Source organism: Salvia miltiorrhiza, chromosome 2, assembly GCF_028751815.1.
Source record: "Salvia miltiorrhiza cultivar Shanhuang (shh) chromosome 2, IMPLAD_Smil_shh, whole genome shotgun sequence".
NCBI lineage: Eukaryota > Viridiplantae > Streptophyta > Magnoliopsida > Lamiales > Lamiaceae > Salvia > Salvia miltiorrhiza.
In genome coordinates, this window is record NC_080388.1 from 50,260,290 (window position 1) to 50,276,218 (window position 15,929).

The 15,929-nt window shown below is 35.1% G+C and overlaps 4 protein-coding genes across 8 annotated transcripts; 2 read left to right on the plus strand and 2 right to left on the minus strand.

Annotated features, from left to right (window-relative positions):
- The first annotated feature begins 5,016 nt into the window (after positions 1-5,016).
- LOC131011983 (uncharacterized) lies at positions 5,017-7,335 on the plus strand. 2 transcript variants are annotated; one of them, XM_057939890.1, is made up of 7 exons: positions 5,017-5,216; positions 5,300-5,441; positions 5,915-6,016; positions 6,100-6,224; positions 6,341-6,615; positions 6,692-6,782; positions 6,868-7,335. In XM_057939890.1, exons 1-7 carry the CDS (start codon positions 5,103-5,105, stop codon positions 7,228-7,230), a joined length of 1,212 nt encoding a protein of 403 aa, XP_057795873.1. In that variant the 5' UTR covers positions 5,017-5,102; the 3' UTR covers positions 7,231-7,335. The 2 variants fall into 2 exon arrangements, with proteins under 2 accessions (XP_057795873.1, XP_057795874.1); XM_057939891.1 differs by having other exon boundaries at positions 6,341-6,539; positions 6,697-6,782.
- LOC131011984 (protein GET1-like) lies at positions 7,298-10,470 on the minus strand. Its single transcript, XM_057939892.1, has 7 exons — positions 10,265-10,470; positions 10,015-10,094; positions 9,259-9,329; positions 8,342-8,409; positions 8,179-8,260; positions 7,997-8,046; positions 7,298-7,673 (listed from the first exon to the last, which is right to left on the minus strand). The coding sequence occupies exons 1-7, from the start codon at positions 10,373-10,375 to the stop codon at positions 7,602-7,604; spliced, it is 534 nt and encodes a 177-aa protein (XP_057795875.1). The 5' UTR covers positions 10,376-10,470; the 3' UTR covers positions 7,298-7,601.
- Positions 10,471-12,282: 1,812 nt separating this feature from the next.
- On the minus strand, positions 12,283-13,999 carry LOC131011987 (uncharacterized). Its single transcript, XM_057939895.1, has 3 exons — positions 13,881-13,999; positions 13,702-13,801; positions 12,283-12,797 (listed from the first exon to the last, which is right to left on the minus strand). The coding sequence occupies exons 2-3, from the start codon at positions 13,749-13,751 to the stop codon at positions 12,569-12,571; spliced, it is 279 nt and encodes a 92-aa protein (XP_057795878.1). The 5' UTR covers positions 13,752-13,801; positions 13,881-13,999; the 3' UTR covers positions 12,283-12,568.
- Positions 14,000-14,026: 27 nt separating this feature from the next.
- On the plus strand, positions 14,027-15,929 carry LOC131011985 (uncharacterized). Of its 4 annotated transcripts, none has more exons than XR_009097158.1 (4): positions 14,027-14,267; positions 14,991-15,059; positions 15,571-15,700; positions 15,832-15,929. XR_009097158.1 is itself a non-coding variant. In XM_057939894.1 (3 exons), exons 1-3 carry the CDS (start codon positions 14,115-14,117, stop codon positions 15,646-15,648), a joined length of 300 nt encoding a protein of 99 aa, XP_057795877.1. In that variant the 5' UTR covers positions 14,046-14,114; the 3' UTR covers positions 15,649-15,929. The 4 variants fall into 4 exon arrangements, 2 of the variants coding, with proteins under 2 accessions (XP_057795877.1, XP_057795876.1); XR_009097157.1 differs by having other exon boundaries at positions 14,085-14,267; positions 15,496-15,700; XM_057939894.1 differs by having other exon boundaries at positions 14,046-14,267; positions 15,571-15,929.

A 15,929-nucleotide genomic window follows, 5' to 3' on the forward strand; every position in this document is an offset into this window, starting at 1 on the left:
GCGGGACGGGAGGGCTGGGACTGGGAGCGAGCTCCCCACTGGCGGCAGGCTCTGGTCTGGGCGACGGCGGGTGGGCGAGGGGCGCCGCTTGGTCGCCGACTCTGGTCTGGGCGACGGCGGGTGGGCTAGGGGCGGGTGGGCTGGGCTAGGGGCGCGCTGGAGTGGGGGCGGTCGCCGGTTGGGCTGGAGTGGGGGCAGTCGCCGGATGGACTTAGGGCTAGGGATTGGATTGGGATTTGCCGATTTGGGAGTTCTCTCAAGAAACAAACCGTGAAACCGGGTATTTAAAATCTAGAAATAATTTAAAATCTAATTAATTAAAAAAATCGGGTATTTCGGGTATACCCGATACCCGATCGGGTATACCCGATACCCGATTTTTTCACACCCTAAATACCCGACCCCGACCCCGATCCCGAATTTTTCGGGTATAGGGTACACGATACCTGATTTTTTCGGGTCGGGTATCGGGTACCCGATTACCCGAACCCGAAATTCCCAACCCTAGTTATTATACCTATAAAAAGGAGTCCCGGTTGAAATGAGTAATAAAAAAGGGTAAAGTCTACCCTAAGCACATACGCAGTTGCGCATATGGGTAAGATTGGAACACGTGTCTTCTATCTAATTCCACTCGGTTCTTGATTTTTTTGATTCGGTCCGGCTTCTTCTCTTCTAATACTACCGAGTTTATTTCTTTTTTTTTATGTTGTTTTACTTTTTGGTATTTTATTGTACTTTATTGTATTTTTTAAAATTTAGACACATACACCTATAGTTACTGTAGCTTAATGCTTGATCCTAGGACACGTTTCGGACATTAAATGGTTTGATCTATTTGAAGATTTGTTCTTAGCCGTCGGATGTGATTATATTTTTTAAAATGTTGAGATGAGCTTCAGTATTTCAGTGTTTGACATTTTCGAACTTTCCGTTGCATAACTCGTTTGTTTGTGTCGTTGGCATGGAGGCGAATTCATCTAAACATACTGGTAATTTTTTATGGTTGTTTGTGATTATAATAATTTACTGATTTTTTTTAAATGTCTTTTTCAACCAATTAGACTAAGTTATTACTATTTCTTAAATTTTATCACGACCTACTATTTATTATTATTATTATTATTATTATTATTATTATTATTATTATTATTATATTGAATTGTATCTACTAATTTATACTAGTTCATGATAAAGATTAACACATTTTTAAAGAAAGACGGAGAAAGCTAAATAGATTGCACAAATTGACGTAGAGAAACTGAAGAAACCTTTGCATAAAAATAATCAAATATTCAAAAAGATGTAAAAACAAAGAATAAAATGGGGGAAAAACGGATCTGAAAGTGAAAAAAATAACTGAAAACATGTTATTCTTTAAATGTTAATAACATATTTATTTCAATATTATTTCTTATATATTTTATATGAAATTAAAGGTATTTAATGAACTTTTATTTAAGATACATATTATATATATATACATATATATATATATATATTAGAATAAAATATTATGGTAATGAAAAAAGTATGTTTTAGATTTCAAAGTAAACGTAATTAAATAAAAAACTGTTACTAATGCTTTAATATTAAAAACTGTTAATATGTGCCTTAATCATTCTTGAATTTCATGAATATCAAATTGTAAGTATAAATTTTAAACTTATATTTATAATGTTAGTAAATGATTCACTAGTTATTTCATTTTACTGTGTAGTAAACTGTGTAAGATATCGTGTCCCCTACCGTGTATGTCTCGTATAATTGTGTGATTCGTTTGAGCAATTGACATGGATGAATACCCTAAAACAATTATAAATATACATCATTAAAGTTGATGATTATGATAAACAATTACAAGTATGAATTGTGCATCAATTATTAATAATTAGACTATTACCTATATATATCTCCATTAATATATTGAAGATATTTATTGAAGCAAGATTAACTCTTTCAAATACTTACAACTTCAAATAAATGTTAATTACTGATTTGTTAGAACATGAAATATAAGTAAGTGGTAAATTACAACTTCCAAAATATTGATTAACATGATCTAAGGTGCGTGTTGAATATTTTATCGAAAATTCTTTTTAATAAAGAACTCTAAAGGTTGGTGTTCTTAGTTACACAGTTGACTACACGGTTATGTCATTCTACTGTGTAGTAAACTGTGTAAGATATTGTGTCCCCTACCGTGTATGTCTCGTATATCTGTTTGATTCGTTTGAGCAATTGACGTGGATGGATAACCTAAAACAATTATAAGTATACATCATTAACAAGTGAATTATTTACTTACAATTACATCTCAAATTTAAGTTTAAAACTTATACTTATAATTTGATATTCATTTACTTACATCTCAAATATAAGTTTAAAACTTATATTTATAATTTGATATTTTTGAAGTGACAAGTGAATCATTTACTAACATTATGAATATAAGTTTTAAATTTATACTTATAATTTGATATTCATGAAATAACAAGTGAAACTTTTACTTACATCTCAAATATAAGTTTAAAACTTATACTTATAAGTTTAGTTTAGAATTATAATATGAGAATCATAATTTACCATAAGAACAATGAACACTATTAGTGATACCATTAATATTTTTCACCATTTTTTTATTAGGATATTATCTAAAAATATTTTCCATTATCATTCTTTATTAATATATTTTCTTAATTGAATTTCCACTGATCATACTTGAATTTGAGAATCCTCAATTGAATTACTCGCTAATCTTACTTCAATTAGTTCATGATTCATTTAATGGTGATGATCATTCTTAATTTAAAGTATGATTCTCATATTACAGTTCTAAGTTCTAAACTTAGATTTGAGATGAATTATTTCAATTAGTTCATGATTCACTAATAGTGGTGATCATTCTCATGTTAAAAGTATGATTCTTATGTTATGATTCTAAATTCTAAACTTAGATTTGAGATGATAAATTATTAATGATATAAAAAATTCTCACTTGATTTATTAGAAATCGTTAATAAATCAAGAACCAATTAGTGAATTCTTAGTTTGATTATTAGAATTCTCACTTGAGATTCTAGAAATCATTAGTGAATGAAGAACCATTTAGTGGATTCTTAGTTTGATTCTTAGAATTCTCACTTGATTTACTAGAAATCATTAGTGAATCAAGAACCAATTAGAGAATTCTTTGTTTGATTCTTAGAATTCTCACTTGAGATTCTAGAAATCATTAGTGAATCAATAACCATTTAGTGGATTCTTAGAATTCTCACTTGATTTACTAGAAATCATTAGTGAATCAAAAACCAATTAGAGAATCCTTACTTTGATTCTTAGAATTCTCACTTGAGATTTTAGAAATCATTAGTGAATGAAGAACCATTTAATGGATTCTTAGTTTGATTCTTAGAATTCTCACTTGATTTACTAGAAATCATTAGTGAATCAAGAACCATTTAGTGGATTCTTAGTTTGATTATTAGAATTCTCACTTGATTTACTAGAAATCGTTAGTAAATCAAGAACCAATTAGTGATTTCTTAGTTTGATTCTTAGAATTCTCACTTGAGATTCTAGAAATCATTAGTGAATGAAGAACAATTTAGTGGATTCCTAGTTTGATTCTTAGAATTGTCACTTGATTTACTAGAAATCATTAGTGAATGAAGAATCATTTAGTGGATTCTTAGTTTGATTCTTAAAATTCTCACTTGATTTACTAGAAATCGTTAGTGAATCAAGAACCAGTTAGTGAATTCTTAGTTTGATTATTAGAATTCTCACTTGAGATTCTAGAAATTCCCAATCGATTGGATTATTTGATAATACCGTCGTAATATTTGATAATATTGTCGAAATACATTATTATACCATCGGGAAAATTGAGAATACTGTCGAAAAAATATAGAATACCCGGCGGTATTCTCAATTTACCTGGCGGTATTCTCAGTTTACCCGACAGTATTCTCTATTTACCCGGCGGTATTCTCAATTGACTTGGAGGTATTGACAATTTACTCGACGGTATTCTCAATTTACCCGGATAATTGAGAATACCTCCGGGTAAATTGAGAATACCGCCGAGTATTCTATATTTTTCCGACGGTATTCTCAATTTTCCTGATGGTATAATCATGTATTTCGACGATATTATCAAATATTACGACGGTATTATCAAATAATCCAATCGATTGAGAATTTCTAGAATCTCAAGTGAGAATTCTAATAATCAAACTAAGAATTCACTAATTGGTTCTTCATTCACTAACGATTTATAGTAAATCAAGTGAGAATTCTAAGATTCAAACTAATAATCCACTAAATGGTTCTTGATTCACTAATGATTTCTAGTAAATCAAGTGAGAATTATAAGAATCAAACTAAGAATCCACTAAATGGTTCTTCATTCACTACGTGTAGCTTATCTCTTCCTTATACCTCAAAGCAAACACACCCTACGTGTATAATTTTCACTAATATTTTTTTATTAATATATTATCCAAAAATATTGTCCATTAATTAAAGTGAAATGTAGAATAATAGTGAAAATATTACCCGAAAATATTGTCCATTAATATATCATACCATTCATATTTTTCACTTTTATATTTTATTACTATTTTTATTAATATTTTTATTAATATATTATCTTAATATATCATACCATTGTTTAGCTAGAAATATGGTCAGCTCGCGTTTCAGTGTGGATTCAAAACCCATAAGGAACCAAAAAGTAAAACAACATAAAAAAAGAAGAAGAAAATAAATACTTTTAAAAAGGAATAAAATACTAAGCATAATTTAAAAAGAATAAAGTACCAAAAAGTAAAACAACATAAAAAAGAAGAAAAGAAATACTTTTCGTTCAATTCGGTATTATTAAAAGGGAAGAAACCGGACCGAAGCAAAAAGGTAGAGAACCGGGTGGAATTATAAAGAAGACACGTGTTCCAATCTTAGCGGTATGCGCACCTGCGTATGTGCTTAGGGTAGACTTTACCATAAAAAAGTAGACGCGGCAAAACCCTTAGGGATTAACTTACTATTTTTGTCAATCAAACCTTATTTACCAAAGTAAACGTCCCCTAAACTGGAAAATGGCGGCGGCGATCGGATGGTACGGACCGCTGATTGATATCTGCAAAGCATCTTCTTATATTGGGGATTTTGTACAGCTCGTAGCCTTGGTTCACAAATTCACCCCTATACAGGTCCCTTTCAGAAATATGGATATTTTGTACGCTTTCAGTTGCTTCTAATTTATGCATGTGTTGATGGATTTCACTGCGTGCAGTATAAAATTTCTGGCAGTAGAGGAGAGGTGGTCAGGGTGGATGTTCTGGTGGGGGATGAAACGAGGTCGTATTTTCCGGTGACCGTTTGGCAGAAGCAGATGAGGTCCCAAATTGCAGTTGGGCATGTTTTTCTGCTGCAAAGTATGCTGCTTAATTATGATTGTTAGTTTGGTTTTATTGTTTCGTGATTATATATTTATCAGTCATTGTTGAAAATTGGATGATTGTATATCTCGTCACTGCAAATGAAGGGATGCACAAGTATCATGTTGTGTCAATGATCATTGTCGAAAATGGGATGATTGTAGCATAGAATTAAACCATGGATCATTGCTCTGATACAACAGTTGGGGAAATTTGTGATTTTATTTTTGCTAAATGTTGTTGCTTTAGTGATATTCTTTGTTCCTCTTCTCAAGAATCAAGGCCTTTCTTCTAGCAGAAACGAGGCTGTATCGGAGCCAGATTTTATTGCTCGGCTGTAGTAAATTAGCCTTTTACTCGTTCCAGATTATGATGGAAGCTCAGTATCTTTGTTTTGTGGCCGTGCCTTTGAGATTCTCAAATATCTTATTGTTAAAAGCATTTTAAAGGATTTTCTTGTTTCTTTGCAGATCTCAAAATCACAAGATATGGAGATACTGTTGAAGCTATGGCTGTACATTGTTCATCTTTGAAATGTTTACTTGAGCCAGATGACTTTGTTGCACCCAAAGGTACCCTCTCTCTAGATTCAGTGTGCTGCTGGTTATAAGATGTTCCGTAGATGAAAAGTTTGGTCTTGGCACATTATGTGTAGGTTTGGATAAGTTGATAGGAGAGAGTCGCTTGGGGATCACTGTCAAGGACAAGCTCCAGAAAGTTGGTGGCTGGCTGCAGCGAGCTAATCTTGCTCACTGTGGCAGTATATTGAATTACAATGAAGTGAGTTCACAACCTTTTTACCAGTCAGATTGGATAAAGATGTTCCTACTACTCTTTTCTTGTCACTTTGATTTTGTATTAATGCTCCTTTTGCAAACGATGTCACGTAATGTCAGTGCAGGATGCAAGTGAAAGTAAACTGGAAATTGCATCAAGAGATTTGTACCCAGGATTGCTCCTCTCTGTCAGATTTATGCCAGTGTGAGGACTCTTGCAAGGCAAGTTTTCACGCATCTGTTGGCGAAATATTTTTGCCAAATCTTCGAGAGCCTGAAGCCGAGAGGATGTTTATTAGTAGGCGGCTACATTCGCTAGGTGAGAATAGTTTGGTTGACGATCTCATAACTACTGGCTGTCAGCTATGTGGTACCCCAGTGAATGGCAGACTTGGGTATGGAGAAGCATTTGATCAGTCTTCCGTTTTCGCTCCTTAGTTCCAGCACAACTGATAAGCTTCGTTTTGGCAGGCCAGATGTAGGGCAAAACACCATTCCCTTATATTGCCAAAGAAGCTCAGACCGTCTCCATATAATAGGGACCATATATAGACCTTTCTTGGTACATTTTCTACTTAATACTTGCTGTTTATAGATTTTCAGTTTGTAAACTTGGATTCATCACATTGGTCTTTCTCATTCTTCAGTTATACGTGTGGGATGACTCCAAATACCTTCCGATTTCTGTGACCAACAAAGCGGCTCAACTTCTGTTCGGTAACATCCCTGCTGAGAAAGTTCTTTCCTCCTATAAACTTCATCGGCCTCCTCCAAGCGATACTGGATCCAAGAAGGATCATAGGAAAGAGCTCAGTAATAAAAACCCAAATTTCTACACGATTTGGTTGATTTTGTTGCGCATGGTGTTTCAACATGGAAAGAACAGCCCTTTCAAATTTGAAGTCACAGTTGATACCAATAAGGACTGGGAAAATGGGAGGCTTGAGATGGTATCAGTCTCGCTTCCTGCTTTTACAGGAAAGCCCTCCGTACAAAATCAAGCCCGCTAGCTCGAGCCTTGTATACGAACTATTCTGTAGTGTATTACACAATATTGCTGCTGTGAACAAATCATTATACTGCTAAACTGTAATACATTCAACAATTTTGATCCATTTTGGACGAGTACATGGCAAATAAGTTGTATAAGACTGCTTTTATCCAAAAAAAAAAAAGTTATATATGCTGCACAACACTAACATGTATGCACCAATACTGGGGCAGAACTTCAAGTGATCACTTGTAGGAAACATATGATCTAAAGAAGGGAAAATCTAAAGAAGGGAAAAAGAACAAAGAAAAAAAGGAAAAGTAAAATGGTAGGCTAATCTACGTAGTCTCCTGTTGCTGTTGATCTCAAAACTTCCCTGCAAAGAAAATCTTACTCGAATACCTTCCTGCACATAAATTTGCTCACTCTTTCAGATACTATCAACCATGGTATGACTCCAATCTGCAAATGCATAAAATGAAACGTCAGAAGCCTCATTCTTATATTGCTGCTTGCAGGAAGCAGTGAAAATATATTCTAGTCGGCTTCTCCTAATGGCGTAGCCTTGAACAATGGCAAGAGATAGCCAATTACTATCACTTTTTCGAAAAGCAAGATCAACTTCACTTCTTTTCATCTCACTAAACTTACAAAGACCTTTGGCAATCTGTAGAACCAAAACCTAGGTGGCTTTTCTTAAAATCAGCTAAGAATTTTTAGTGCACTTTGAAATGTCATTATAACTTCTAAATTGGTGTAGGCCGTAAGAAGGGGAGGTTCCATACCACAACACTGTCCTTCAAAGAAGTTCCTGCTCTCCAAGAGAGCAACCTTCCTGCAAAAGCAAGCCGATTATATGAAACCCCCGATTGACAATTTGGAGTATAAGGCATGAATCTTGCAGCAATTATTAGATATTCATTTACTCAGACAGCAAAGCCAAGACGAGATGGGGGAGAAGCACTACCAAAAGGGTGCACGAGTTGATCAGATATTGTGGCCACAGGTATCTTCCAGAACCATAAAATCAGAACAAAATACGTAAATACCTGCACAGTAAATCATCCCAACAATGTCAGCACTTTGAAAGTATAATCCCCCAAGCAACATTCAAGTGTTAAATGAATGACCTTTGATATCATCAAGTGCTTTCCGTATGAACTAACTGACTTCATATCCTTCTCTTGCATCTCTAGATCTGGATTGGATGGTACATCAAAAACTTAGAGACATGCAATACACCAGTGCAATGTTATGAGCATTAAAGGAGTCAAAAGATTAAAAAAAAAAAATGAAAACAGAGGCAAGCTGAGAGTACATGTAAATATGGTCAGCACTAAAAATATAGATAAGAATGAAATAAATATAAGCATATGACCATAAACATATGGACCATGGAGAGTCAAGACAGCTGCATGTAGGCCAGAAATGGTGTTTGACATCTCAGGATTACTTAAGAACAAGATAATCTGAAACAGTTTATAGACTTGGCACACTGCGACAGCAGAATGACAAAATGAATGCTCAGAGTTTCTTGTAAAACAGTATATCAGGTATACATCATGAAAAGATGACAAAAGCTGATAACATGATTCAGATCGCCTACTCTCCTCAAGTTAAAAATGTCAAAAAGAAGGCCGTGAAGAGGAAGAATATGTTGACTTTTTTCCAATTACGAACTAGCAAGGATCAAATGATCTATGCCAACTCTCCTCAAGTTCAGTGAAATATCAGATCATTATAGTGCTTTCATCGATTATGAAACAAAAACTAACAGCGGCTGAAGTCAAAATTATGGAATTATCAGAAGCAAATGATTCAGTGATTGATTTGAGTAATTTTGAGAATGCAAAGGATCCCCAATTGATAAGCAAGCTTCTTATGGCAGGCATGTTATAACACGCATTTCTCAATTAATAAAATGTAAGATTTATAATTCACATGGCATGTAATTATAGAAAGACTACATATGAGTTAAGCTCTGATGCTGAACTTTACAGAAAATCATTTCCTAGGAAAGAGAACTGGAAACGAAATTATATCCTACACTTTGCAAGTTCCTTCTCCTTCACAGCAGCCGTTCTTTTCAGTTTTACAGCTTGAGCAAATGTTGAAGGCCTGAAAACAATGATGGCAGAATGAGTATCAATGCCCAATAACAAGAGAGGCTACAAATGAAAGCACCCCTACTTCTTTATGCAATTTATGAATTGCTGGAGGCTCAACTGGTAAATTATTTTCACCAGTTCTGCAAATGATAAGTAATTATTGTTTGCTTCTGAAGTCTGATTGTGTGATATAACATAAACACTTTACTGTCGCCATGTTGGACTGGCTTCCTAGACATAGTTTAAATGCATGACATCGTAACCATATGATGCTTTCCAAAATAAATAAGCAATATTATTGTCCGAATCCAATTAGAACTCTCTTTACAGCCAACCTATGGAATACTAATACATTATATTCCTATCTTCATTTCATGTCATTCAAAGTAGTTTGATCCCATGAAGAGAAAGAGCACTTTTGCAATAATGTAATGATCATCCATATTATCAATCCAAATAATATATGGCTTCTTTGAAAAATAAACGAATTTCAAAAAGGTAAAAGACTTGTTTCGGTACCAATTGATAAACTTGCATTAATCAAAGAAGCTGAAATCATACAAGATAAACCTACATATACATTTACCATAAGTCAATGCACCCTACAGTCGGAACTTTTTTTTTATTGATCAAAATCACAACTAACCCAAACTTATAATGATAAGATATACATATATATACAGAATCGTACTTACTGCGATAAAGAACTGGCCTCCTTCAAAAGCTGCTTGATTTCTTGTCGCAATCTAACATCCAAATTTTCGCCGGATCCTCTCTGTATGAGTCAAAAATGTGTTAAAACAATCATTTGATATGGAATCATCAGTATTTTCACATCAACAACTACGGAAATATAACGAAATGCCATTATTAAATTCGCTGACCTCCCAAAATTGGAAAGCGAAATCAATAAGTCCCCCAAAAAAGAAAAAAGAAGAAGAAAACCTTGTTTTTTTGGGATTCGATGTACTTAGACACGAAGTGGAAAGAAAATACAAGGATGAAAATCACTAGAGCTGCAAATGATTTCCCTTGCCCCGTTTGAATTTCTTCCATTTCTTCGTTTTTTCTGGCTGTGTTTTTTCCTGTTCTTTTTTTGTTCTAATTCTGTGGGAAGCAATTGTTCTATTCCCAGAGAATGAACGGTGCCTAAAACGACGTCGTGGGTAGGTCATTATTTGCCTTTAGATTTGTATTATTTACTTTATACAATTAAAAATATGTTCCTGTACTGTATACTACCAAATACCAAACGAAATTCACGTTTAAAAAAAAATATACCAAACGAAATTGTTTTGCCTTTCACTGAATACAAACCTCATCCACTAAATTACTCGGAATAAAATTATATATTATCTTTTACAATTAAACATGATTCCTACACAAACTCGACTTTTTTATGAGGTAGCTCTATAATTATTTTTAAATAGAATAAAGTAGCGGTAGTATATGTGTAGAAATTATTTGTCACTAATATAACATCGCAAAAATAGATATAGTTAGTAATTTATTCTAAAATTAATATCATTAAATAAGCCAACACATGACAACTCCTTTCCGTGCTTCTCACGTGATTTTGGCAAGTTTCACATCATTTACGTCTTCTTATTATGGCGGGAACACTCATCGGCTCTCATTGTCGTGGTTATGTTTTACAGGTTGACTTCATGCCCCCAGTTCCCCCCATGAGGAGGATTCTTCGTTCCTTTATAATGCGTTGGGTACCCCAAAGTCTCCATGGGTGCAGCTGAATACTGATAGTTTTTGTGATGCTCAGACACAGCGTGGTGTCGGTGAAAGCGTGGTTCGTGATCACACCGGAGTCCTCCTCACTGTCTTCTGCACTTCTTGTGATGCTTTTTCCAGTTTCGAGGCAGACTTGGTAGCTCTGGTTGAGGGCCTCAGGCTGGCTATTACTTTCTCTGCTCATATCTGGATTGAGCTGGATGCTGTTGCGACCGTCTTGCTCATATTTGCTGGACATCATGGTCATGCTAGTATCCATCACATTGTTGCTTGGATCCGTCAGCTTATCCAGCATCGGCGAGTTTGTTTTACTCACATCCATTGTGAGGGAAATCAGCCTACTGATTTTATAGCTAGGCGAGGGCATCACGTTTCGTCGTTGACTATTTTTTATTGCTTCTCGGCTCCTCGTTATTTTCTTTCTCTAGTTAGGATAGACCAACTTGGCTATCCTAACTTTAGGTTTAGATTTTATGATGATAGTTAACTTGTTTTGGGTTGTTCTCTTTTTGATTCGGTTTTGTTTATCCTCTGGGTGTAGTCACTTTTGGGCTACACCTATGTATGTCATTTGTCCATCTGATCTTTGTTTTCCTTGGTTGATTCTGTTGGTCGTTGTTTTCACTTTTGGGCAGCGCCATATATGGGATACTGGTTGATGCTTATTTACAGGTAGAGGGTTTGCCTTAACCCTCCACCCTTGGAGTATTTATTTAGAAAAATAAATAAATAAGCCAACATAAATTAATATATATTGCTTCTTCCTATTTTATGTCATTGAAACCCGATGTTTATTCTTTTTGTTTGTGTAATGAAAACTCACAAGTCACAAGTCATAATGGAAGTGTGATAAACTTAGACCTATGAAAATGTTTTGAAATTTTTTGGCCTTAAAAATACCCACTCCATCGCTAAACCAACACTGATGAGGCAAATTCATCCTTGTACACAAATTCAGGAAAAGACTTTTGAGTGCAAATCATGTTGGGAAAAAAAATTGTGAATAAGAACTAATATTGCTCTGAAAATGCGTTTTACTGGCGTGCCAAATAATGTTAGAAAACATACATGAATTGGTATTCCAAAATTCCTAGACAAACCCCGAATAATTCATTTCCAGATCTTGTTCATATTTCAAATTTTCAATACAACTAAATTACAATACCTTATTTCCATTGTAGATATAATTACCTATTGAGTAAATATAACTCTGTGGATGAGTTGAGTAATTTGTATATATAATCCACATTAAATAATACTCCAAGAACGATCACCACGGTAAATGATGCATCAAGTTAATTGAGTTTCTGCACATAAAAAGGTCTCAGCTCCCTAAGATACAGAGAAGTTATGCAAACGAGAGAGAGAGAGAGAGAGAGAGAGAGAGAGAGAGAGAGAGAGAGGAGAGCAAGTTCCATTATTGAACTTGAGAATGGCAATCAGTGGATGTCAAACCAACTTGCAACAGACACTAGAGGAATCGACGAAGAAGGAGGAGCTGCATCAAGATTCAGCAGCAGTAGCATCATCAACTGCTGCAACATTCTGCGCTTCCAAGAGCTTCATCTGGCGCTCTGCGTGCTCCCTCTCACAAGCATTGATCCCCATGATTATGTCGAGCATTGTGCCTGTCGTGCCAAAGAACACAAGGGGCGCCAGAGACTTCCTTTTAATCCCAACAGGGATCGCTATCAGAGCACCCGCCACTGAGAAAACCCATGTCCCCAAAGCACTGACAAACACAACATGTTTGCAAACATATCAAAATCATTCATCACTCATCAAAACAAGGCATATTATTATCAGAAAATATCATTCACAACTTAATTCTTCCCATACAACTTTTCAAACTAAATATGAAGATTTTCAGATCCAACAAGAGAATCAACAACTAAAATGGATTAGTTAGTTAGATCCTGGCAAGAGAAATCACAATCATCTTCCATCCAAAGATCACTAGATGAGGGATTATAGATTTCAATCCATCCATTACAAACTCTGCCTAACCAAACCAGCTGACTAACAGATTCTACGAAACTTTCGTTGGCTTCTCACTTCAGAACGCGCCATTGCCCTCTCTTTCTAGTAGTCAGCAGTTTACATGAGCTTCATTATTCTTTCTTAGTCTCAATAGAGCGACTCGAGAAGAGCCTCTCACGAGATGAAGAGCCGAGACCTCCATTGCTAACAAAACTTTGCTGGTAGCAATCCTTCACCGGATTTTAAATTAATGCATTAAACAACTTTAATGAAGCTTCAACCAAGTATCAAGAATCATCAATCATATTCATCACAGCACCAATCACTAACATTTCCTAGTCTTCCCAAATTTATCATGTCCCTTTGTAGGAAAATGCCCTAGCTCAAATATATTAGAACTTTAATCACGAAAGCACAAACTAGTGAATCAAATAAAGGTTGGAGTAGAGCTTCCTAATCCATCACCATCACCATCACCAATTTTCTTCTTAAAAAACAAAACCTGGCCTCACTTCTACTCTCACTAAAAACAACAATTAGCCACAAACACGAGATCTATAACTCATAAAACAACATTTTTTTTTTTGCAACTCACATAATCAAGAATTTCAAGATTTACAAAAGTAAAAGAAGAGGAATAGGGAACGAATACAAACTTTGAAACAGAGCATTCCTCTAATTTCTTCTCTTCCTCTTTTCCGGCCATATACAATGATAAATCACTCAGTTCTTCACGCCTCCCACCAAAACTTCAATCTGATAAGCACAGAAAAATCAGAACCACTATTGTCAACAAATCATAACAAGTGCTAATCAAGACAGAAAATCCACATACCAAAATGTTGAAGTCACAGCTGCTTCTTCTTCTTCTTTTAATTATTTTTTTAAATCAATATTTCTAGGTAATTCAAAGAAGATTGCGCTGTATGAATGGTCAATGGAGGGGGATTCTCACTCTTTGGGCTTCTTAGCGAGGTTCGTTCAAATCTGGGCTTGAATTCAGCCCAATAATCGAACTTGGGCCCAATATAAAAGCGTTACTCAACAGTTGAGAGAGAGAGAGAGAGAGATGAGGGGAGTTGGGGGTCCGTTATTGTGCATCAGCGATCTGCTAAGCGACGTCGGCGAAGACAACTCCGGCGGCATCCACGATCACGCCGCGCCGCCCGAGGCGGCCGACGTTTCTAAACTCTCGGCGTCTGAAATTCCCAAGCTATTCCAGGTATTCTCTTACGTTCACGCAACTCCTTGAGTCTGCATTTCCGTATGATCCGTGAATGTTTGGTTTGAAGAAAATTTCGAGAAACTTCCAGCTTCTATTTCGCTTTTGGAATTCTGCAGTTTTGAATTGAAGGAATTGGATCTCAGATTCATTGGTCAATTGCAGAACAAAACAAAGCTATAATTATGAATAGGATGCTGAATCGGGCAAAACAATGAAACCAAACTATAAGTAAATGCAAAGCTGTAATCTCGTTATTATGTAACTTAATTATGTTTCCACAATTCTTTTCCTTTCCGTTAGATTACTTTGCAATTTCTGATCTTTTGCAGCTAGGGTTTGTTTACATTGGTTGAATTTTTGCATAAAAATTGAAGAACATATTCTTTTCATAACAAAGTTCCTTGTTGGCTTCTATTTTTGTTCATCATTATGTAGTTGCGCCTGTATAAATTTACTTGGAATTAATGAGCTTGGAATTTTGATTTCTTTGTAGTCTGTGAATGATCATTTTGAGAATGCTAATTCCTTTATTATTTTGATCTGATTGCGTATCTACATTTAACCACCTAATATAGTAAGGCTGCAAGAGACCATCTATATGTGCAAATATGAGCTAATATGCCTCAAATTTTTTATGCTCGTCTCACATGGAGTTAGCTTACCTTTTGCTAAACATTTGGTTCTTGCTCAAGCTCTCTAGCAGTTGGTTGCTTTTTTCAGGAAAACTTCAATGAACTGAAAGGGGCACTCGAGGGTGCTGATCACTCTTGGACTGCTCTAACACTCAAGGTATACATTGGTCGATTTTAAGATAAATTTCCTTTTGCTTATTGCAGTTTTTGCAAATTATCTGCAGTTAATTGTTATGAAGAAGCTTAATTGTTATCCCACATCTTTGAACTTAAGACTTAAAAAGTTAGCAAAAGGTTGGTTAGAATAAAAGAAACCAGTCATCTGAAATTTCTATCATTCTTATGCTTCATATCGTGTCTTTCAGGTTATTGTGGTTTTCTTCATCTTATCATTTATTTAGCTAGAACATGAAAATTATTATACTACACATATCACCATTTCTGATTACTCAGGACTGAAAGTATAGTTTGATCGTTGTTTATGTAGTTCTTGTTTAAGTTTTGGCATCTCTATGCAGCACTACCCTGCTTTTTTCACCTTCAATTTGAATATGATAATTTGCTAAATAATTGCACTTTTCACTGCGACGTAGTTGTGTTCTGCGCTGGAAACTGCAAACAAGTTGGTTGACTCTACCGATTCTCACGTTGCCTCCTTGTCTGATAAGGTTGAGGAACTGGAACGAATTGTCAGTCGAAGAGATTCTTCCATAACGGAAGCCAAAGCCATCCAAGATTTATACTAGATTATGAGAAGTGACTTTAATTATCCCGTTGGAGTGTCATCTGAGGCCAAGGGTAAGGATTTAGCTTTTGTGTAAAGTATGTATTAGTTGCTATTACTGCCTCTCACAACTATGATCATGATGAAATCAAAGTGCTCTTCATATAAACACATCCAATTAGTTATATCTCTTGGTTTTGAGCAGATTTGTGATGCCACAGATGGTGGTGTGTTGTAATATCCTTCTATGTTCATTTGGTACAATTCTTGTGATATGTTCGAGAACATGACTGATTGGTACAA

Coding starts and splice junctions, on each gene's coding strand:
- LOC131011984 (XM_057939892.1), bottom strand. CDS start 10,375: ATGGAAGAAATTCAAACGGGGCAAGGGAAATCATTTGCAGCTCTAGTG. Junction 9,330..10,014: donor GAGGCCAGTTCTTTATCGCA/GTAAGTACGATT, acceptor CATTGTTTTCAG/GCCTTCAACATTTGCTCAAG. Junction 8,047..8,178: donor TCAACTCGTGCACCCTTTTG/GTAGTGCTTCTC, acceptor TTGCTTTTGCAG/GAAGGTTGCTCTCTTGGAGA.
- LOC131011985 (XM_057939893.1), top strand. CDS start 14,115: ATGAGGGGAGTTGGGGGTCCGTTATTGTGCATCAGCGATCTGCTAAGC. Junction 14,268..14,990: donor AAATTCCCAAGCTATTCCAG/GTATTCTCTTAC, acceptor TGCTTTTTTCAG/GAAAACTTCAATGAACTGAA. Junction 15,060..15,495: donor GGACTGCTCTAACACTCAAG/GTATACATTGGT, acceptor ACTGCGACGTAG/TTGTGTTCTGCGCTGGAAAC.
- LOC131011987 (XM_057939895.1), bottom strand. CDS start 13,751: ATGGCCGGAAAAGAGGAAGAGAAGAAATTAGAGGAATGCTCTGTTTCA. Junction 12,798..13,701: donor GAGGAATGCTCTGTTTCAAA/GTTTGTATTCGT, acceptor TGTGTTTGTCAG/TGCTTTGGGGACATGGGTTT.
- LOC131011983 (XM_057939890.1), top strand. CDS start 5,103: ATGGCGGCGGCGATCGGATGGTACGGACCGCTGATTGATATCTGCAAA. Junction 6,017..6,099: donor TGACTTTGTTGCACCCAAAG/GTACCCTCTCTC, acceptor CATTATGTGTAG/GTTTGGATAAGTTGATAGGA. Junction 6,225..6,340: donor GTATATTGAATTACAATGAA/GTGAGTTCACAA, acceptor ACGTAATGTCAG/TGCAGGATGCAAGTGAAAGT.